General features: G+C 43.6%; 1 protein-coding gene across 1 annotated transcript; it reads left to right on the forward strand.

Moving 5' to 3' along the window:
* Positions 1–1653: 1653 nt before the first annotated feature.
* Positions 1654–23575, forward strand: STARD7 (StAR related lipid transfer domain containing 7). The gene is made up of 8 exons (XM_004277790.4): positions 1654–2393; positions 12339–12547; positions 12869–12918; positions 14217–14327; positions 14408–14490; positions 14920–15019; positions 20802–20886; positions 21713–23575. The coding sequence occupies exons 1-8, from the start codon at positions 2068–2070 to the stop codon at positions 21895–21897; spliced, it is 1149 nt and encodes a 382-aa protein (XP_004277838.1). The 5' UTR covers positions 1654–2067; the 3' UTR covers positions 21898–23575.
* The last annotated feature ends 243 nt before the right edge of the window (positions 23576–23818 follow it).

Below are 23818 nucleotides of genomic sequence, written 5' to 3' on the forward strand. Positions count from 1 at the left end.
CAAGAGACATCAATGGTTTAATGGATGGGGGGGAACTTACACGTCTGAAGCAAGGTCCTGGAGCGACACCCCACCATGTGCGGCGAATATGGGCAGGACATGGTGGCAGTCTTTGCTCCCAAGGGGGAGGGGAGATTTCCAGTTACAGGGGAAATGACATCAGGTTGGCTCATTAGTTACCAGGGAAACCAGCAGAGGGGCACGCCCCTCACCATCCTTTTGAAAAGCTATCATTAGCTGGGGCCTGGGGCAAGTAAGTAGGAAGGTCAATCAAGTCAGTAGGGTGTAGGTGAAGCAAGCACTGGTTGGGCAGGGGATGTACAGAGAGCAAGAGAACAGCCATCTTGAGTGGCCTTACCATACACCCTCACACCCCGTTCCGGCCATCCTACCATCATTGAGAAAAGCATCAAATACTATTTTCTGTTATATACATTTCTCCTTATTTCAAGGGAAAATAAACATCAATACCAATCCCAGAGTAAAATCAGACAGTCTGGAGAGATCTAAATTTCAGTTCCCAGTAAAGCATTTTTTTGGGAAACATCTTTTATTAAGAACATACAAAATTGCTCAAACAGGTACATTAAGAGTAAAGTTTCTAAACGCACTGCCGTGGAATGAGCACAGGCTCTCACGTGAAGACTTCCTTTTACAGTATTTTGTCTGTCTGTCAATAAGGCACTTAGTGTAAGTTTAAAAAAAGTAAGGAAACAAATTTCGCGTAAGGTCTTCCTAGTGGACCTCCAGGCATTTCATTTTAATGAGGTTGGGCACAGAATAGTAAGTTAATGCCCTTCGAGATCATTTAGCTAGGTTGTTCATGGGTGGTGCAAAGTAGGTTTTAGGAAACCTGTTTACCTTCTCAAGCTGCCACCTTTGGGTCAAAGAGAGAAGGACAGCTACTACACGACCAGGGGCACCTGCCCCAAGCAACTCCATTCTGCTGTCCCTTTAACCAAAGGGCTACCGCATTTCCAGACTGCGACGGGTCACCTGCCCACGTAGCTCTCTGGAAAGTGTCCTGGGCTCTAAGGATGCCACACCGGCCCACTCTCGCGTCGAGGCTTCCCAGAGACAGGCCGAGTGCTCAGGCTCCGAGCCTCGGAGGTGGTCTCGGCGCGCCGGGCGCTTGCGGGAAAGCAAGCGGGAAAGCCAGCGGGGAAGCCGAGGAAGGTTTTTGAGGGCAGCGGCCGCCAGGCCTCGGCAGGATCTCCACTCACCAAAGGCGTCTACACTGTCCCGCCTCCGACTCCCCAAACTGGATACTCCCAGCGTCCCGCAGACGCAGTGCCGAAACCCCATCCCACCCTAGTCTCAAATCAGTGAACCAGACGACGGTCGCAGGCCTCTCAGAACACCTGAGCGAGCACCGCGCAGAGGTCTAACAGGCACCTGGCCGTGCCCCCTCACAGGGCAGGGTCGGGGGGGCCGGAAGATGGCGGCGTAGGCTGGGTCCACCGACCAACCTCCCAGGCGCCCTTGACTAGCTCTGGCCGCCGCGCCACCTACCTTGCTAGCTACAGGTCCTGGCGCGCCGCGGGAAGGGGCGGTGACGGGCACTTGGCACCGCCAATCAGCACCGGGTGTCCGGGCCGCGCCCAATCAGGGCCGGGCGGCAGAGACCGGAATAGGTTGCAAGCTGGCAGCGCATGTGGCGGACGCCGAACGCTGGGGAGCTCGCCGCCAGCCTCGCCGCTTCCCGCGCGCTCCGTACCAAGGCCCCTGGCGCCGGCCTGAGGACGCCGAGGAGGCAGGGACCCGACAGGGCTGTCCGGCCGGAACCGCGGAGCACCTCCTGCAGCGGTCGCGGGCTCGCCCTCCGCGGCCGGTGCCATGGCCGACTCTCTCCCCTAAAGGAGACTTTCTCAGCGGTTGCTGCCGAGAGATGAAGAACCTGTTAGAGCGTCAGACGACTTCGGGGCCGGCCAACTAGGGGGGCTCGGCAGGAGGTCGCCTGCGCCCTCCCGGGCTCGTTCCTTTCACCCCTTGAGCGAGGCCTCGCTCGCGTCCGGGCACGCGGCCGGGTTCAGAGAGCACCTGGGCCCGGCGGGGCGTGCGGGCAGCATGTTTCCCCGGAGGCCGCCGGTCGGCCTGGCTGCCTGGCTGCTGGTGGGCGCGGCGGCGACCGGGCGCGCGGGGGCGCGGGGCGGGGGCCTGCTCGCCCTGCTGGCCAATCAGTGCCGTTTCGTGACGGGCCTGCGCGTGCGGCGGGCGCAGCAGATCGCGCAGCTGTACGGCCGCCTCTACTCGGAGAGCTCGCGTCGCATCCTCCTTGGTCGCCTCTGGCGCCGGCTGCGCGGACGCCCAGGCCATGCCTCTGCCTTGATGGCGGCGCTCGCCGGCGTGTTCGCGTGGGACGAGGAGAGGATCCAGGAGGAGGAGTTGCAGAGGTGGGCTCGGGGGCGAGGTCGCGCCTGTTCCCTGGGGTGGAGGCGGTGGGGTGGGGAGGTGGGAACGTTGAACCCTGGGGCCTGCCTTGACGGTGTCTCCCGTTGACCCGGTGGCACTGGAAGTGACGATGCAAGTAGCTTGATCCTGTCGTAGCAAAGCACGTTTCTTCATTGCCTCTGTGTGTTAACTTGATTTGTCGAGTTAGAAATAAATGCAAGTGTAGGTTAGTGGAGGAGGGAGACTTTGGGGCGCATGCCACTAAAGAAGTAGCATTGTGGAAAATGGGTATTGAAGTAGGCCGTCGTTCACGTAATCTTTAACATATCCAGAAAGGTGCAAGTTCCAGACAGGTTTTAAACTTGACCTGAGGGTATACTTGTGCAATTTACAAAATCACTTCATTCCGAATGGGATTTCGTTTGAAATGCCCAGAGAGCTCTTGTCATTGTGACTCATGGCAGAATTAGGAGGCTGGAAGCGATTTTGCCCTCCTGGGACAAACCAGTAGTCCAGACATTTTAACCTGGAAGAATTAGGTCAGTTTTTTGCTACTTCCACTAGAGCTCTGGAAGTACTGTTTTATTAGGCTCTGAAATCATGCTGTCATCATCAAAAACCTCTGTGTGAAAAAAGTGCAGTACTATTTACTGAATTTGTTAACCTGTGGTTCTAAACTGAGCCCTTACAGTTGTCACGTAGTATCATGGGAAACCTTGATTTAGGTCTTGCTTTACGTTGTCGCTGTATTTTCTTTTTAACAGATATTCTTAAATTGTGTTCTCTCTCCACACACGTACTCTGCTTCCTAAACTCTGAAACTGATTGCAAGAACCTAGGATAGTCCCCTACACCAGATAAATTCCACACAACTCTATTTGTTCTAACTATTTCTTCTTTTATTCCACATTTTTGGTTAGGTTAAAAATGGAAGTTTTTCAGTAAAGTTACCACAATGACATGTATGGAAGTGTAGCACCCAGATGCCAGGCAGCTATTAGTGTAACATTGTGCGTTGTGAGTAAATGCAAGTGTATCTTAAGAGCTGGTAATACTTTTCCTAGCAGGAAAGATGACTATTTTACAAATGCAATTTAAAATCATAACCACAAACAACCTTACTCACAAAAAAATTAAGATATCAAAGCATGATAGGTAGTTTGCCTAGTTTCTGTTAGTGTTCTTTTGCTACTTGTCCATTTGTTCTAATGGTGTTCTCAGGTGTGAGAAATAAAAGAATGTACGGGAAGGAAACTTTTAAATTGAGAAATTACCAGTTAACTATTTGACTTTTCATTCTGTTTTTGACGATGAAATACCCATGTTCCACAGTGATGAAGTTTGACGGGAATATTCCCAGTTGGATCTGTTTGGGGAAGAGGAGAAAGACCAGGAAAGGGCCCCTGGGTGCCAAAGACAGGGAAGATGTTTTGGGGGTGGGAGTTGAATAGCGTTGGGGCCTAGGTGATAGATGTCGTTCTTCGTCTTTGTCCATGTATTTTTGTCAACCATATGTCCTAGAGCCTCTGTTTAGTAGGTCTCCCATTTGCAGGAGCTAGAGGGGAAAAAACAATAGGAGATAGATGTGGTAAACACTTGAGTCCGTGGTCATTACCCACTGTAGCGGAAAGAAATCAGACAGTTGAAGCACTTGGTTCTAATCCAACTCCTAAAGAGGTAAGCTGCGATAACCCATTTGGGAATTTCAGGAGCTTAGAGGAAGGCCAGTAAGAACACTTAAGGTGCCCTTTTTGACCCTCTGCAGAGTTGTTCCAGTAAAGGCCCTCATTTAACACCACATGTCCAGTTCATGCTTGAATTCAGTCATGTACTTAAAATTTGATCAAGTCCATTCTGAGGATTTTTTAAAATGTTATTTTGATAGGGAGGCAAATAATATGCTGTCAGCTGTATCTTGCTTGTACAGTGACTTCATAGGTCTGTTCTCATAACTTGTCATGTTTATATTTTATTTTTAACTAATTTTTATTTTGCGGGGGGTCACCGTGCGCAGCTTGCTGGATCTCAGTTTTGGATCTCAGTTTTCTGACCAGGGATCGAACCCATGCCCTCGGCAGTGAAAGCATGGAGTCCTAACCACTGGACCGCCAGGGAATTCCTAGTGTTTTATTGAATAAGGTATTCTGGGTGTAGGTTAACTTTTTTTGGCTTGGTGTTTAAGTATTCTGTTTGCTTTAAAGGACGCTGAGGTTGTCATAGCTAGCTTAGAGGATGTTAGATTTTGTTTGTTCTAGTGAGATGATTTTGGGTAGCTTCCATAATGGAGCACAGTTGAGTGTGCCGCGGGACATGTGCATTTCTTTCATTGTTAACGGAAGAAGAGCGTGATTGTCCCATGGCCCCTAAATCACAGCCTTTGGCTCTTCTGTGCTGCTTCTGTACCAACTTGTCCTGGTACAGACTAATTCAGATATTGCTGTCTTGGTCAAACAGTGTTGGGGTGTGAGGATGTCTCTTTGAATGTGTGCCTTGAAGTGGTGTGTGTTTTTTCTTACGTTAGTAGAGTTTCTGTTCAGAAGGACAAAGAAAAACCCTTGCTTTCTATTCTCTCGTGCTTAAGAACATCTTAACAAATAGGAACTCATTAATCGAGAATCAGCAAGAAAATTAGAGAAAAGAAGTAACTTGTACAAAGTGACTGACTCACTGATAGGCCAGGTGTAGAAATCAGGTCTTTTAATGCTTAGTGTTATTACCTGATAGGCTTTAATTAAATGATCAGACAAAATATAACTTTTAATCATTATTTTTGGTGCTAGCTGGCATTCTGTGAGCTCAGGTCAAATCTTACGGAAGAATACAGTAGTAAGTTTTTTAAAATAAATAAATAAATTATTTATTTATTTATTTTTGGCTGCGTTGGGTCTTCGTTGCTGCGCGCCGGCTTTCTAGTTGTGGCGAGCGGGGGCTACTCTTCCTTGCGGTGTGCAGCCTTCTCATTGCGGTGGCTTCTCTTATTGTGGAGCACGGGCTCTAGGCACGTGGGATTCAGTAGTTGTGGCACGTGGGCTCAGTAGTGGTGGCGCGCAGGCTCAGTAGTTGTGGTGCATGGGCTTAGTTGCTCCGTGGCATGTGGGATCTTCCCGGACCAGGGCTTGAACCTGTGTCCCCTGCATTGGCAGGCAGATTCTTAACCACTGTGCCACCAGGGAAGTCCCAGTAGTTAAGTTTTTATTGATTTGGGACATTAAGAAAAATTACAGGAACAAAAAGGAGAAGGAAGTTAAGAAATATGAGAGCCTAGGGGAAAATGTTCTATTAATCTCCCTCCCCTTTTTAAAAAAAGTTACAGTTCATTGCTCTAGAAATTTGAGTAAATAAGTGCCAGTAAAGTTTCATAAAGAAAATTAGCCATTTTCCCATTTTGGTCTTTTAACTTTTCAATGTGCTGTTAATTAGATAAATCAACAAAAAGTCCTTTTGGCTTAAAGGAATTTTTTTTTTTTTTTGCCACTGTCACTTAAGGATGTTTTTACTGTTACACCTTCTTAGATAATCAGAACTACGCTCAGAATTGCAATGAACTAATTGATGTCTTTTAGGTATGTCCCATGACAGTTGTACGTAAAGGTCTCTAACTTTGACAATAATTGGGAATTTGAGGGGGGATCGTTGAAACAAGGCAGCCTCTTACTGAAGTTACCGATTACAGGAATGGCTTCATTTGAGTCATTTTAGGAGCCTTATATCAAGCTCTCCACTTAGGGCAGGACCCCCTATAGATGAGCCAAATATGATTATGCTTATATTTCTGTTTTCATGGTTTTATGCCCTCAATTTCCATGGCTCTCAGTCCAGTCTTTCTCAAATGTTGAAATGATTTTAGTTTTGAAGAAAGGAAAGCATTGACTTTCTTTCTTTGATCCTCTTACTAATCTGCTGGTTCTGTTACTATCTTGGGAATAATCTTTTTTGTCCTTCTTTTCTCCCTTCTTATTACTTAAGTCTCTTAGATACCAAGGTTTAGACACCCATCCCTTCCAAATAAGGTTTGGCACAGCAGGCTAAGGAGATAACACGGTGAGAGGTTTCTCCTTCCTCTACATATATGATAGTGATTGTGCACCTGTGTGCTAATGATGTCTGTCATGTCAACAATTAGAAGTTGAGACCCTTCCGAGATTCTCGAACCTGAGACATAACGATCATTTCCATGATGCAGTCTTACTCTAGCATTCATGTTGTGCTGTTCAAAGAATGAGTGTCATACCTTCACAAGACATTGCTGTCCTCCCTAGGGACTTAGTCTCATGTTTAATCAAGGCCACCTAGTGACCTTTAATCCTATAGGAGAGGCTGATTAAGCAGTGAGTCAGAAGCTCTGTACCACCTTGAGTCTTAGAAGGCCATTAAAAATACTGCCTGTAGTCATATAGTTTAATTTTCTTAAAACCATATTACTATATAATTTTATGGGCCTCTGATGTGTTTTTCATAAGACGTACGACGTTCCTGCCCCTCTTCATTATGTGATAAGGATATTCAAAAGTCCAGCTTAATTTTTATTGAAGGGTGCTTTACTAGTCCTCAAAAGTGCCATGATTGGTTCCACATGATGCCTGCATTGTTGTTCTTGGAGCAAAGCTGTGACTTTACTTTCTCCTCTGCAAGATCTTATTGCCTACTCTAAATTTCCTTCCCTATTTCTATATGGTTTTTGCAATGGTAGCAGTCAATCTTGTTCTGTAACGTTAATTCAAATTGAAACTTAAAAAAAAAATGGTTAAACATTTTTCATCAGAACATCAGTATAAATTGTACTGGCTATGGTTATTGGTTGAAAACAAAGAAACTGATATTGGTTAACTTAAGCCAAAAAGGTGTTAGGTCATTCAGAGCGTTGACAAGAAGGCCAGAGTACAGGTTGGCCAAGAGAACAGCCAAGGCCTGCTACTGGTACAGGAATGCTCTTCTTTGGGCAGTGTTGCTGGTATTGTTTCCCGTAGATCTGTTGCACTGCTGGATTCTCAACTGCCTCAAGATCACTGAGAAAAATCTAAAAGGTCCTGTGCCTTGTATTATTTCCTCAAGATTCAAAGCCTCTACCAGAAGTCTCTGATTCACCTCACTTTAATTAGGAGTCATGTGCTAACTGCTAGGGGTTGAGATGGGGGCTGCATCTCACCTATTTGGGGATTCTCTTCAAGTAGGAAAAGATTCCAGGCAGTGAAAACAGCAAATGTCCCTGTATATAAATATTTTCATTTAATTCCAAAGTTTAAAATTCAGAGAATTGGAATTTTAGAGCTAATAGAAACCTTCGAGAAATAATGTCCTCACCTTACAGGTGGAACAAGGGAGGCTTTGCAGGTAAAATGACTTGCGTAAGATCACACCGCTAGTTGGCAGAGCCAGGACTAGAACACAGATCTCTACACTCACCATTGCTTTGGATTGCTCTAAACTTTTAATCTTGGGTTACCAGTATAACTTTGAATTTTTGGCTTTTAAAGCAATGTGTTAATGTAATCTTTTAATAAGAATTTGAATTATTAAGGCCTACTTCCATATTTATTTACTCAGTTTATACTGTGAACATTTGTTGAGCATGTAATGTTTACCAGGTACTTGCTAGGAGCTGGACATAAAAATATGAAAAAGACTGATTCTGGGCCTTTAGGGAATTCATAGTTTAGTAAGGGTGGCAGATATAAAGATAGATTAATTATAATATTGTGTGATATGTTTCTGTAGAGGAATAAAAGTAAATGTATATGGTTAACTGCCTGGGAGTTAACCTTGACCCTTGTGGGGTTTTTGAGGGTTAAAAAGGCATGAAAGGGCCTTTCAGACAGAATGTATCAGTAGGTGGTGTCTTCAGTCTTGAATTGCAGAAGTGACATAGTCAGCCAGCAATCTTGCTTTCCTAACTGCTGTTTAAAGGTTAAGGGGAGGGGCTTCCCTGGAGGCGCAGTGTTAAGAATCCGCCTGCCAGTGCAGGGGACACGGGTTTGAGTCCTGGTTGGGGAGGATCCCACATGCTGCAGAGTAACTAAGCCCGTGTGCCACAACTACTGAGGCTGCTCTCCACAACTACTGAAGCCCGTGCACCTAGAGCCTGTGCTCTGCAACAAGAGAAGCCACCGCAATAAGAAGCCCACGCACCGCAACAAAGAGTAGCCCCCACTCACCGCAACTAGAGAAAGCCCACGCACAGCAACAAAGACCCAACGCAGCCAAAAAAAAAAAAAGGTTAAAGGGAAAACAAACCATGTTTTTTTGTTTTTTTGCTTTTTAAAAACATTTTTATTGGAGTATAGTTGATTTACAATGTTGTGTTAGTTTCTGCTGCACAGCAAAGTGGATCAGTTATACCTATACATATATCCACTCTTAGATTCTTTTCCCATATAAGTCATTAGAGTATTGAGTAGAGTTCCCTGTGTTATACAGTAGGTTCTTATTAGTTATCTATTTTATATATAGTAGTGTGTATATGTCATTCCCAGTCTCCCAATTTATCCCTCCCCCCCCTTACCCCCTTGGCAACCATAAGTTTGTTTTTTACATCTGTGACTCTATTTCTGTTTTGTAAATAAGTTCACTTGTACCATTTTTTTAGATTCCACATATAAGCGATATCATATTTATGTGTGTCTGACTTACTTCACTCAATATGACAATCTCTAGGTCCATCCATGTTGCTGCAGATGGCATTATTTCATCCTTTTTTATGGCTAAGTAATATTCCATCATATATACATACCACATCTCTTTTGAATTTTATTTATTTTTTATACAGCTGATTCTTATTAATTATCTATTTTATACATATTAGTGTATATATGTCAATCCCAATCTCCCAATTCATCCTACCAGGTTAAGGGGAAAACAAACCATGTTTAAAAAAAATTTTTTTTTTTAATGTTTCAGATATATAAAAAGGTTTAAAGAAAAACATGAATGTTACAAAAAAAGTTATATTTAAGAACTAAAATGTTGTAAATACAATTAAAGCCTCCTCTGGACCCTTTTCCAATGAAATATCCTCTGTCCCCCAGACTATCCCAATTTATTATATTTCATTACCATCGGTGTCTTTATACATATGTATACATCCCTAAATGATATATAATGACACATACTTTGACATATGGTATTGTTTTGAATGTTTCTAGGCTTTATGCCGTTCTGAACAAAATACTAACAAACTGAATTCAGCAACATATAAAAAGGATTATATACCGTAGGTCCTTGTTGTTTACCTGTTTTATATACAGTAGTGTGTTCTTTTTCAGATTCTTTCCCATTACAGGTTATTACAAGATATTGAGTATAGTTTCTGGTGCTATACAGTAGGCCCTTGTTGTTTACCTAGGGATCAGCTGGTCAGTTTCCACAAAATAGTCTATGATTTTGATAGAAATTATTATGTTGAATTTATAGATCACTTTGGGTAGTTTTGCCATCTCAACAATATCAAGGCCTTCAACCCATGAACACAATATATCTTTCCATTTATGTCTTTTAAAATTTCTTTCAGTGATCTTTTGGTAGTTTTTAGTGTGTCTTTCACTTCTTTTTTTTTTTTTTTTTTTTTTTTTTGCTGTACACGGGCCTCTCACTGCTGTGGCCTGTCCCGCTGCGGAGCACAGTCTCCGGACGCGCAGGCCCAGTGGCCATGGCCCACGGGCCCAGCCACTCCACGGCACGCGGGATCCTACCGGACCGGGGCACGAACCCGTGTCCCCTGCACCAGCAGGCGGGCTCTCAACTACTGCGCCACCAGGGAAGCCCAACTTCTTTTGTAAATTTATTCCTTATTATTTTATTCTTTTTGATGCTATGATAAATAGAATTGTTTTCTCAATTTTATTTTCAGATTGTTCATTGCTACTGTATAGAAATACGATTTTTGTAAATTGATCTTATATCCTGCAAGCTTGCTGAACTCCTTTATTAGCTCCAGTAAGTTCCTGTGGATTCCTTAGGATACTTACATGGAAATGAAAGACCCAGAATAGTCAAAACAATCTTGAAAAAGGAGGACAGAGTTGAAGGACTCACCCTTTCCAATTTTAGAATTCACTACATAGCTACAGTACTTAAGATGATAATGGTACTGGCATAAGGATAGATATATAAATTGTAGGAATTAAACTTAGAGTTTAGAAATAAACTCTTAGCTTTGTGGTCGATTTGAGTTTCAACAAAAGTGGCAAGACAATTCAATGGGGAAAGAATAGTCTTCAACAAATGGTGCTGGGACAACTGGAGGTGCACATGCAAAATAGTGAATTTACACCCCTACCTCAAACCATACACAAAGTTAAAATGAACCAAAGACCTAAATGTAACCTAAAACTCTTAAAAGAAAGCATAGGCATAAGTTCTTTTGATACTGGATTAGGCACTGGTTTCTTAGATATAACACCAAAAAATTGAACAATCAAAGAAAAAATAGATTAACTTCATCAAAATTGAAAACTTATGGGGACTTCCCTGGTGGCCCAGTAGTTAAGACTCTGTGCTTCTGATGCAGGTTCGATCCCTGGTCGGGGAACTAACATCCCACATGCAGCGTGGCGCGGCCAGAAAAAGAATTGAAAACTTCTGTGCATCAAAGTTTACTATCAAGAAAGTGGAAGGATGACCCACAGAGTCAGAGAAAATATTTATAAATTGTGTATTTGTTAAGAGACTAGTATTCAGAATGTATAAAGAACTCTTAAAATTTGACAGTAAAAAGACAACCCAATTTAAAACAAAGATTTCAGTAGATCTTTCTCCAAAGAAGATACACAAATGGCCCATAAGCACATAAAAATATGCTCAATGTCAATAGTCATTATTAGGGGAATACAAATGGAAGAACACAATGAGATACCACTTCACACCCACTAGGATTGCTGGAAAAGATGGGACAATAACAAGTGTTGGCAACGATGTGAAGCAGTTGGAACCCTCATACATTGTTGGTGTGAATATAGAAATGGAACAGCTGCTTTGGAAAATAACTTGGCACTTCCTTAAAAAGTTAAACAGAGTTTCCATGACCCAGCAAGTCCACTCCTAGGAATCTACCCAAGAAAACTGAAAGCTTATGTCTATACAAAAGTTGTATGCAAATATTAATAGCAGTGTTATTCATAATAGCCATAAAGTAGAAACCACCTAAATGTCCATCACCTGATGAATGGATAGACAAAATGTGATACATCCATACAATGGAATATTATTCAGTCATAAAAGGAATAAAGTATAGCGTGAATGAACCTTGTAAATATGCTAAGTGAAAAAAGCCAGATCCAAGAGACCATATTTTGTAATATTCCATTTATATGAAATTTCCGGATAGGCAAGCTCATAGAGACAGAAAGTAGGTTAGTAGTTATCAGGGGCTATGAGGAGTTAACTGCTGATGAGTATAGGTTTCTTTTGGAGATGATGACAGTGTTCTGGAATTAGTGGTGATGGCTGTACAACCTTGGGACTATACTAAAAAGCACTGATTTGTATACAGTAAAAGGATGATTCTTATGTGAATTATCTCTTTAAAAGAGAGGAGGAAAATATATATAAATACTCTTATAATGTGATAGGAAGACAACCCAATAAAAAACGGACAAAAGGTATCAAATGACATTTCATAGTCATAAATTATAATAGTTAACATTTGAGGGCTAATTATATGCCTGGTGTTAAGCACTTTACAGGTAAATTTTTTTAATTTTTATAATCAACCTTTGACGTAGGTACTATTATTATCCCCATTTTACAGATTAAGAAATAGGGATTAGTTAAGTTGTTTAATATTCTAGTTGATGAATATTGGACTGGGATTCAGACTCAGGAACTCGTATTTTTATTCCCTACACTTTATACTGTTTTAAAGCCACACCGTTCTGTACAAGTCTTTGTGTGGCCATTGCAATTCACAGGGCAGACTCCAACCATTGCACCATGCCTGTTGTTTTTCTCTCCAGATCCATTGATGAGATGAAACGGTTGGAGGAAATGTCAAGTACGTTTCGGAGCTCTGGAGTTGACCACCACCCTCCAGAACCAAAATCCCCAACAGAAAGGGATGAAGATTCAGGAGGCAAAGAGCAACCGTGGGAAATGGTGATGGATAAGAAACACTTCAAGCTGTGGCGGCGCCCCATTACAGGCACCCCCCTTTACCAGTACAGAGGTGAGCCCAGCTTGGCTGCTGGTAAGAGTGTTCATGCTGGCAGGTGCACAGCACTGTGTTCCTATGCTCTCTAAACTCTTCCGTTCTGGGGGTTTCTTGGGAAAATTGCCCTGTTTGTTGTTTTTCCTCTCCCAGATGACAAGAGTCTCCATGTCTTTGCTACACTTTGCTATAGGTTACCTTTGTCTTACTTTGCCGCCCCAATATGACTTCTAGTTTCTGAATCTGCCTTTAAGATCTGTCAGTCATTACTCTACAACTGAAATGCAGTTAAGTGACGAGAGTCTGGCAAACATCCCTTATTCTTTCCTGTCATTCTAGTTTTTGGAACCTACACAGATGTGACACCTCGGCAGTTCTTCAATGTTCAGGTGAGTACATTTTTCTGCCCAGATCTGGAGCCACTAAGCCTAGAAGTCCACTTGCCATCGTCCACATGAGTAATTTCTCTGACTCAGAAGACATTGGCTTCAATCCATCTGTCTATTTCTCTACCCCTCATTTCACGTCAAATGACCTCTGGGTAAACCTTTGATTTATAACTTGTTTGTCCAGTAGGGATGAGGCCAGGTCTACCCTTTACAGGGCTGTTGGGAAGATCAAATAGAGGAATGGATTTGAGTGCTTGAATATATTTTATATGGCTTTATAGGGTTTTTTCCTTAATTTAAGGGTAAGTTACATACCCTTTATGCCAAAATGCTTCAGTGTATATTTCCTAAAACTAGACATATTCTCCTAGCTAGCCATGGTACCATTATCAAAGTCAGTATAAATTTAACTGATGCAGCACTTACAGAATCTTTGTATTCCAGTTTTACCTACTGGCCCAACGATGTCCTCTATGGCATTTTCTCCTTCAGTACAGATGCAGTCAGGATTTAGCAATCTGGAACTTATCTACAGTGAAGGTGTTTATTTGATAAAGATGAAGAGTATGTGTTTAAAGACTCTGTTCCTCCTTGTGGGGAAATGTATGAAAGGGGAGGTGGGATTACCCAGAGTTCTACAAAAAAATTTTTTTTCCTTCCTGGAGTTTTCATGTTTTACTGGACTTTGAGTTTGATGGTTATAACACACACTACTAATACGCAAGTGCATGCTTTCCCCTAAGCATGCTTTCCCCTAAGCACTGAATTTTGTCAATCTGTATTGAGTTTTTGTTGGTTTGGATACGTATGATATATGTCTTACTTTGAAATTCCGTAGTTTTTGTTGGTTTGGATATGTATGATATATGTCTTACTTTGAAATTCCGTAGTTACTAGTGATGCTACATATTTTTAAAAATACGCAGCTTGTATTTCTGTGAGGTGTCTGCTCATACTTTTGGACTTTCTGTCTGTTTAAAACTTTTTAGAATCGTTTCACCCATTTATCTCACTGACTACTGTATTTTCCCCAGACATGTCTATTACAATATTTTTTTCTTACACTTGTCTTTCTTGTTAAGATTCATTTTCAAGGTAATGGGATTGGCCTACAGGAAGGGATTTTAAAAGACTCGTCTATAGTAAACACAGCCGTGTCTTTGACGCTTTGGCACTGCCTTTTAGGTCGGGTCACTGTTGCAGAAGATTCTGGGGTCAGAGGCCCAAGCATCTGGAGAAGTCTTCTGCAGCTTTGTTTTGGATCTCTTGGGTCTTTATGGTCTGTTCTGTTTCCGCAGCTGGATACAGAGTATAGAAAGAAGTGGGACGCCCTGGTGATCAAGCTGGAAGTGATCGAGAGGGATGTGGTTAGTGGTTCTGAGGTTCTTCACTGGGTAACCCATTTTCCTGTGAGTATTTTCACCTCCGCTTTTACGTTTATCATGTCCGTGTGAGGCAGAGCACTAATCCTGCCCCTCCTTTTCTTTAGTATCCAATGTACTCACGGGATTATGTTTATGTTCGGCGGTATAGTGTGGATGAGGAAAACAACGTGATGGTGTTGGTGTCACGGTATGTGTGGTGGCTGCTGCTGGGTTCCTTTAGCTTGTCCTTCATTTATGCATGTGTGATGGGAGTTTGCCTTATGAGTCAAGCCCGGGCCCTATGCATCCCAGCTAGAACGTGAGTGGGCTGGGACTGGTGACTATCTCTGAGGATTGAAGGGATACAAGCTTTTCATTAAACTAATCCTTTAGTTCCTTAATGTTGATAATTAAAAAAAGAAATGCTCTCTTCCTCAACAAAAAGCCTAGTGAGCCAGGAATCACCAACTTAACTCACTGTTTTTAGTACCTAGTTTATACTCATTCATCTTTGTGACTTTTCTGATGTATTTAAAAAATCAGAGGCTGCCTTTTAGATTTTCCTCTTAACTTTAGCTCCCATGCTGTTCTGTATGTAGACATTACTTAGAGTTTCCCTCACTTCTCTCCCTCCCAGGGCCGTGGAGCACCCTAGTGTGCCAGAGTCTCCGGAATTTGTAAGGGTCAGATCATATGAATCCCAAATGGTTATCCGTCCCCACAAGTCATTTGATGAGGTGAGTTCTGCATCATCCGAGAGGTGATGTGTTAGCGGCTTATGAATTTTCTCAAGGAATGCCTTTGATCTGAACTGGGGAGGGCGCAGTCGTTCTCACACTTGACTTGCACCACACTCCGCTGGAGCTTGTTAAAACAGTGCTGGGCTGCGGCCTGAGAATTTGCATGTTTTGAGAAGTTCCCAGGTGAGGCTGCTGCCGCTGGCCTGGGAACCCCACTTCGGGACCCCTGCTGTAGAGTGGTGTACCTGGGAGACCTCCCGAGACAACGTAGTGATGACCCATGGCTCCCGTTACCTGAGGGACAGTTAGCAGAAGACGACAGCCCCTGACTCATCGGCCGGTCATTAGCGGCATTGAGGAACCAGAGCGAGCACCGTTTCCATCAAAATTTCCCCACAGTGGGCAGAACACTTAACCACCTTTCTGGGCTCCTCTTTCCTTGTCTGTAAAATGAGAGAGTTAGACTAATGCTCTCTGCCTTCTTTAAAACAATTTTTACTTTTTAAATTTTTTTAATTTATTTAGGCTGCTCTGGGTCTTCGTTGCTGCGTGCAGGCTTTCTCTAGTTACTGCGAGCGGGGGCTACTCTTCGTTGCAGTGCACGGGCTTCTCATTGTGGTGGCTTCTCTTGTTGCGGAGCATGGGCTCTGGGCGCATGGGCTTCAGTAGTTGTGGCTCACGGGCTCTAGAGCGCAGGCTCAGTAGTTGTGGCGCACAGGCTTAGTTGCTTCATGGCATGTGGGATCTTCCTGGACCAGGGCTCGAACCCGTGTCCCCTGCACTGGCAGGTGGATTCTTAGCCACTGCGCCACCAGAGAAGTCCTGCCTTCTTTAAAATTTTATGACCTTCCTTTGAGAAGAATATCTTCTTCCACTTAGTGTGGTGTTTTACTTTCATGTTTTTGGCCAAATCTCTGGTGAGTACACATACTGATTACAGTGGTTGCTGCTTTTAGTTTTATTTACTTTATAATGGCTTTGTTTCTACCCATCACTTTTGTTTGTTTTAGAGCTGTACGACTGTTCTCTTACCATGGTTTTGTTGTTTCCAGCAGGTTGTTTTGTCTATACCACCTATAGTGGGACTTTAAGAGTGACATAAATGGTGGTTCGCCTCAGTCAGTGTGATGTTTTGCTCTTGTTTTACTGGGAGATGTGTGTTGACTTCGGTACCATTTTGAGAGCAGTATTTTTCTTTTTTCTTTTTTTTTAAAAAATATTTTATTTATTTATTTATTTGGCTACATTGGCTCTTCGTTGCTGCATGCGAGCTTTCTCTAGTTGCGACGAGCAGGGGCTACTCTTTGTTGCGGTGTGCGGGCTTCTCATTGCAGTGGCTTCTCTTGTTGTGGAGCACAGGCTCTAGAGCACGGGCTGCAGTAGTTGTGGCGCACGGGCTTAGTTGCTCCGCGGCATGTGGGGTCTTCCCGGACCAGGCCTCAAACCCGTGTCCCCTGCATTGGCAGGCAGATTCTTAACCACTGCGCCACCGGGGAAGCCCTAGAGCAGTATTTTTTTTTTCTTTTTTTTTTTTAGAGCAGTATTTTTCAAACCACGCATTGCTGCCCACTAGTGGAAGACAAAATTAATTTAGTGCTTAAAGAGAAAAGGAATAAATAGAATGGAAACTGAGTGTAAGCATATTTCATGAAACTTTTGTTTGATTACATAAGTATATACAAGTGTGTGTGTGAGAGAGAGAGTGAGAGAGAACTTGGTTACAGTGTAAAAAGGAGTATTTACAGTGTGTTGTAAATACAGTTAAAAAATGTTTTAAAGTCCTTGCTTTAGAAGCTAGACAAGAAGGCTGCTGTCGGTAGCTAGCTGCTTCTAGGAAGGGGAGCCTGGCTGGGGACGGTGGGAATTAGAATTGTACCTCACTCTTTTCCTTTATGTTGCTTTTGAAATTTGAACCTTGTCTGTGTATTTCCTATTTGAAAAAAAAGTGACTTGAGTCCCAGCATTACTGCCTTTAGAAACCCTGACCATGAAACAGCTAAGGCAGAGTTTGGCACCTAGCAGTGTGTGTTGCACCCAGAAAATAACTTCTTTCAGCTGGCATGGGGGAGCAGTATGAATTATCTGTAAGTCTTTTAGCATATCGTGGCAAGCTCTTAAGAGAAAGGTGAGACTTGAGTTGGTTCTTATAAAAAGGCAGACTGTGGATAGAGGAAAACAGGAAGGACCCTGGAAGTAGAAGACACGATTCAACCAAAGACAAAGATAGGAATGAGCCGTGGATGTTGAGAGACTGACTCACTGCTTGAAAAGGAGGGCAGAGTTTAGGGAGGAGTGGTAATTACCTTGACCATGTGCAGAGGGTACTTGAAAACCAGGCAGCTGAGTTTGGGTTTGCCAGATGGAAAGTAGATCCTTGGTCCGAGGTATGGTGTTTTGTTAGGTTTTTTGTTTGTTTGTTTTTTGTGGCCTCGACGCATGGCTTGCAGGATCTCAGTTCCCTGACCAGGGATTGAACCCGGGCCATGACAGTGAAAGCCCGGAATCCTAACTCCTAGGCAACAGGGAACTCCCTAGTTTTTATGGAAAATTTGAGATGTAGACAAAAGATAAAGAAGTAGAGAGTATAATGAATGAACCCTTTGTATTCATCCCCAGCTCTGACAATGACCAAACTTGTTTTATCTGTACTCTTTCTGTTCCCTTTCCCACTCCCCTGATTATTTTGAAGCAGATTCTAGTTTTGCTATAGAAGAACCAAAGAAGAATTCTTCTATAGAAATTTCAGTATTTATCTCAAAAAGAAAAGAGATTTTTGAAAACATAATATCGTATTCCGTAATATCAAATATCTGTAGTGTTCAGATTTTCCTGATCGTCCATGTATTTTTTTGTAGTTGGTTTATTTGAATCAGGATTTGGATAAGATCCAGACATTGAAATGGGTTCATACTGTCTGTAGCTTTGTATCTATCTCTTGAGTTCTTCCTCTTTTTTAAAAAATTTATTTTGGCTGCGCTGGGTCTTAGTTGCGGCACACGGGACCTTTGTTGCAGCATGCAGGATCTTTAGTTGCGGCATGCATGTGGGATCTAGTTTCCCAATCAGGGATCGAAGCCAGGCCACCTGCATTGGAAGGTGAAGTCTTAACCACTGGACCACCAGGGAAGTCCCTCCCTCCTTTTTTTCCCTTGCAATTGTATTTATTGAAGAAGCAGGTTCTTTGTCCTGGATCTTGCTGGTTATATTCCTATAGTGTCCATAGTGTCACTTAACACGTTTCTCTGTCTCCTGTGTTTCCTATATATGGGTGCTTAGATCTAGAGGCTTGAACAGATTCAGGTTGTTTGGGGCAAGACCACTTTATTAGAAGGAAATAATGTCTGATTGTCCCTTTCTTTGTGAATTTGGAAGTGATTAATGATTATTGCTCAGATCCACTATTTCATTAGAGGTTAACAAAATATTAATTGTGTAAATCCTCCATTCTTTCATTTATTTCCATTTATTAGGTGACATACTTTAAGGGAAAATTTCCTCATTAACTATTTGGCTTCCCATAGTTCACAGAGGAAAGGGACGTAAGAAATGCTTGATTTGTTTCCTTCATTTACTAGTTTTTAAAATAATGAATTGGTTCTTTCAGCTAGCAGTCCTTCAAAGGTAAAGTTTTTTTTTTTTTAAGAAATGCCATTAGAAACTCACAAATTTACACATACTTGGCTGGTTTCAGTCCGTTCCCAGTTACTCTTACCGGTGTTCAAAGTGTCCCATTTTGGGTCTTTAGGAGCCTCTTCTTACTGCCTGGAGTCCTTTTGACTTGACCTCAGGACTCGCCTGGTTTCTGGTGTTATAAGATGTTCCAGGTTCACCTTGTATATTTTTAGGTGTAAACCTGGAAATGAGCATTTCTTCTGGGAGCCCTGGTTCCTTCTAAGGAAATGTCATTTAAATACCACAGTTTGGCTTCTAGGAGTTCTCACAGCTCTGGGCCTACTCTGTTTTTAGGCCTTTTCAGAAGGTAGCACTAAGTAATAAATTTTGTTTGTTTGTTTTAAAGATACATCCTAAGTGCACACGAGTACTTTTAACTCAAAATTTAGGACTGTAGGGTATATGTCTTGTTGTCTTTAGGATATGTATGCACTGTGCAAAATGTTGAGGCTTTTTTTTTTTTAAAGATTTATTTTATTTATATTTGGCTACATCGGGCCTTAGTTGTGGCACGTGGGATCTTTGTTGCGGCACACGGGATCTTTTGTTATGGCGTGCGGGTTTTTCTCTTCTCTAGTTGTGGCATGTGGGGTCCAGAGCACGTGAGCTCTGTACTTTGCAGCACGCAGGCTCTCTAGTTTGATGCGCGCTAGCTCCCTAGTTGTGGTGCACGGGCTTAGTTGCACTGTGGCATGTGGGATCTTAGTTCCCTGACCAGGGATCAAACCTGTGTCTCCTGCATTGTAAGGCGGATTCTTTACCACTGGACCACCAGGGAAGTCCCCAAAATGTTGAGTTTTAAGGTCACTTGAAATAGGTCCTCTCTTCATGGTTTTTCCTATCAACTCAGTTCATAGGTTCTTTGTTGTCTACTTTTGATTTTTAGATAACTGCTTTTTAAATATAATTTTGTTTTATTAAATAATAAAAAAAATTGTGTTTTCAAAGTCAAATATGTAAAATAAGAAATAGAGTGATTTGCTTATATCCCTGTTCCATCTACCCAGTTCCTTCCTTCTTCCTGTAGGTAACCACTGTTTTCAGTTCTGACTTCTTTTTTTTCCATATAAGCAGTAGTGGATGATCTCTTACCCCTTTGGGTGGAGCATAATTGGTTCAGACCTCTCCTGGGATCGGGACACCTGTAAATCTCTTAAATCCCTGTCCTTCACTGTACCAATGAGAGGTTGAGCCAGAGAGAATGGGTGCATGGGCCCTGTGGTCAGAATTCTGGGTTCATGTTGGCTCTCGTTGAGTATGTGGGTGACCTTGGGCAAAGTCCCTTAACCTCTTTGTGCTTAGTTTCCTCATCTGTAAAATGGGAGAGATTGGTGCCTCTATTATAGGATCGTTGTGAGGGGTTGAAGCAGTTCCTGACACGTGGTTAAGTACTGTATACATGTTTGCTGTTAGCAGTAATAGTAGTAGAGTTCATATCATTTTGGTAAAGATTAAGATATTTAAACATTGGGGGTATGTGTTGGGGTCCTCAGGACCACACCCCCATTCGAAGATCGAGTAAAAGGACGCGCAGGACTCAGCTTATAGTTTTACTCATGCCTGAGATTTATTACAGTGATGGAAAGATGCACAGCTGGATCAAAAGGGGAAGACACAGGCGGGGTCTGGAGGAACCCACTGCAGTCTCCCCATGCTCTCCCTCCCGTGAGGGCCCACGGAGCACATCCTCTCCCAGCTGCAACATGCGTGCGATGTTTCTACCCAGGGAAGCCCAGTAGAGACTCAGCGCCCAAGATTTGTACTGGGGGCTAGTCACATGAACGCCCTCTGCCTAGCGTGTCCTAAAATCCCAGACCCCCAGGAGGAAAGCAGGTGCTCAGTATGAAGTGCATTGTTTGCGCAGAGGAGACACAGGGAGCCACCCTTAGCACTTAACTGTTGACTGGAGCCAAGTTCCCAGACACCAGCCAGGGCCAACCTCGTGAGATGGTAACCTCTCAGGTCTTCAGTGTTCACTCTCTTTTGCTCACAGCGGAAAACTGCCACTCTCCGCCTCAGAGTCAGATCTTGGTTATTCTGTGGTACTGGATACGGAGGCTGTGGGGGTAGTTCAGGTACCTTCATCTTTGCTGTTTTTCTTTTCCAGAATGGCTTTGACTACTTGCTGACGTACAGTGACAATCCCCAGACAGTGTTTCCTCGCTACTGCGTTAGTTGGATGGTTTCCAGTGGTGAGTGGGCGCTTGTGTACAGGGCCTGGACCTGGGCTGAACATTTTGTTTTTCTCTAGCTTCTTGGTGGCTTCAAGGAGATTAGTACTTGTCTCACTGGAGCCCTTCCGAGTTCATTGTTGAATACTACCTTGAAGGTAGTAAAGCCTCCAGCTGCGGTTTGGAGGGGTAAGAATTCTGGAAACCCAAAAAGGAACTTATGCCCAGAGGCAAGCTGAAGAACATTTGCTTAATATGGACTGTGTACATTAATGCATTTAACATTTTTCTTTTTCGTGTTGAAAGCCATAAATCTGGCATAGAAAATGTGGTTATAGGACAGTCACCTGGAGAACGGGGGCCACCACCCTTTCTCCCTTTCACCACCCTTTCACCATAACGGAGGCTACACATCACTGCTGTGACTGCATCTTTCCCTTCCAATCTCTTGCCTTAAAAGCAGCCTCACGTGATTTTCTTTCTTCTGGTTCTCTGTAGGCGGCTTCTTACACCTCAGGGGGAGAATGGAGAGGAGTTTAGGTGTTTCCGTTTGACATTTCTCTAAACAAAATTGGCAGATATTTACGCTGTGCCACTGATAAATGATATTTTGACCACATAAGAGAGCCTTTGGGGATTTATGTGGCCTGATCAGTACCCCTTTTCAAAGGATCTCAGAGGTCAGGGGTTGTTTTCACTCCCTAAAAGTTTTGGTTGTCTCTCAGTCCATCTGTGATCTCTATAAGGAGGCATTGGCTCCTTATCAGGAAAGAGATAGGCCCTTCTAATTTTGAGCCTACTGTTGGTTTGTGTGTCAGTCTACCCAGATTTCCCTCTCTCCCAACAGGCATGCCAGATTTCCTGGAGAAGCTGCACATGGCCACTCTGAAAGCCAAGAACATGGAGATCAAAGTAAAGGACTATATCTCGTCTAAGCCTCTGGAAGTGGGTAGTGAAGCCAAGGCCACCGCCCCATCTTCTGAGCGGAAGAGTGAGGGTAGCTGTGGCCCTGCCCGGATTGAGTACGCCTGAAGGACTTTCAGATAAGTAGGGACAGGCTGCTTCTAGCCCTGTCTCCGTGTCTTATCACTCACTCTGTTGCAGAATAAACAGGACGTGTATTTGAAGGTGTCTGCTGTAACCACCAGTGCAAGATAATTCAATCCTGGTGTCCGGTCTGTTCAGAGCCCTACTGCTGTTTATTAAAACAGAAGAAGGAGGCGTCCGAGGGGGCATCGTCATATTCTCAGGCCAAGCATTTGGAAATTTGGTGTTTCGCTGAGCTAATCTGGAACAAGCCTCTCACCTCAGGCCAGAGGGGACAACATCTTTTACTTCCTCTGCCCACATTCCATTCTCAGCCTCGGTTCTGCAGCACTCTGGGTTTCCTTCGGTTCTGAAGGTCCAGCTGGACCACCTGGACGGTTGCGTCTTCAGTGAGGGATAGTGGGGAGTGCTCTGGTTGCAGTCCTGGTGTTGAGTGGTGTGAACTGTTGCTTGGCAGTGTAAGTGCCTCGTCCTCACCTTCTCCTGTCTTTAGGGACATAAAGTTTGTACCAAGAAATATCACTCCTGGCCTCCCATCCACACCCCATTGACTCCCTCTACCCAGAGCAGTTTCCTTTGAGTTGACCAGTTCTTCTGTATTCGTGTGCTGTATTCATCTGGGTCGTTGCCTCCTCCCGCAGGCCGATTACCAAGAACACTGGGAGACGGTGGCTCTCTGTATCATCAGTGTTTTTGATGGGATCAGTGGAGATGCTCGACACATTACACTTTAGCTCTGTTTTTTTTTTTTTTAACCTTTGTGTTAAACAGTGGGAATTGGGGAGTTGAATAGGATTTTTCCATAGTCTGTATAGAAAACACCATTTTGATTGAGGCGTTATTTTTCACACTTCAGGTTTGACTGGATGCTCAGCACTTGCCTGTCCTGGAAGGCTAAAGGCAGAGGAGTGGGGATTGGGCGCCTCCCTTGGAGCTCTCAGAGCTGTAGACAAGCTGTGTGAACAGCTAGATGGAAGTTTGTCCCAAGTGCTAATATAGAGGGGGATGTGGTTTATGTGACCCTCTTGTCCCTCTGAGAAGCTTTTCCTCCTTTTCTAAGCTAAAATAAGAGCAAACTACGCTGTTCAGATAAAGTCACAACCAGATGGGATCAGTCTGACTGGAGAATCGGGAACAGCTTTCAAATCCTCCTCCCTCCCCTTATTTCTTAGAATTTGAATGACCAGATTGCTCCCCACCCCACTCGCTACCCTTTTGCGTTGTTGAAAGGGGAGCTAAACCTGAGACGAACTTTAAGCCCCTCGACCTTTCTGTTGCCTAAGTACTGTGCCAAGGAAATGCCTGCCCCGGTGTTTCAAGTCTTGCGTTCTCTGCGTCGTTGGCAGAGCAGGGAGATGCATCCGGCAGTCCCAGCTTCCTTTCGTTGATTGTGTCTCTCTCCTCATCCCCAGGGCCTGACGGACCAGGAAGAGTCCCTCAGTTACGGTTACGTTGGAAGTTAGTGCCTGTGATTGTTGGGACGTGGGTGGCGTGGGTGAGTGGTGTGAGTGCACATGTGATAAGGGGCTGGGCGTTGCCCATATGCTTTTTGGCAATTTGACTCTGCACTTGGGGTTGGTCTATACAATTGCTTATGTCATTGTAATGATTTCACTCCTGTGACATTTTTATCAAATGTGTGAATAAAAAGATTGGTATGAAAGAGTGTGTCTTTGGACAGATGTTGGTGGGGAAATCTTGCATACTGGGCTTATTATTTCTTCCTGATCATAAAGTTGAAGTGTGTTTCTGCTCATAGAGTTGGCACTTGGAAGTGGCAGGGCTTGGTCTTTCTTGGCGGTAACTGACACACCGCTCACTACCTTGTCTAGACTGTAAGCCCTTTCCAGGTGACCAGTTTGGCAACTGAAAACAAACCACCTGTTTGTGCTTCTTTGTCTTGATC

Source organism: Orcinus orca, chromosome 13, assembly GCF_937001465.1.
Source record: "Orcinus orca chromosome 13, mOrcOrc1.1, whole genome shotgun sequence".
NCBI classification, from domain to species: domain Eukaryota; kingdom Metazoa; phylum Chordata; class Mammalia; order Artiodactyla; family Delphinidae; genus Orcinus; species Orcinus orca.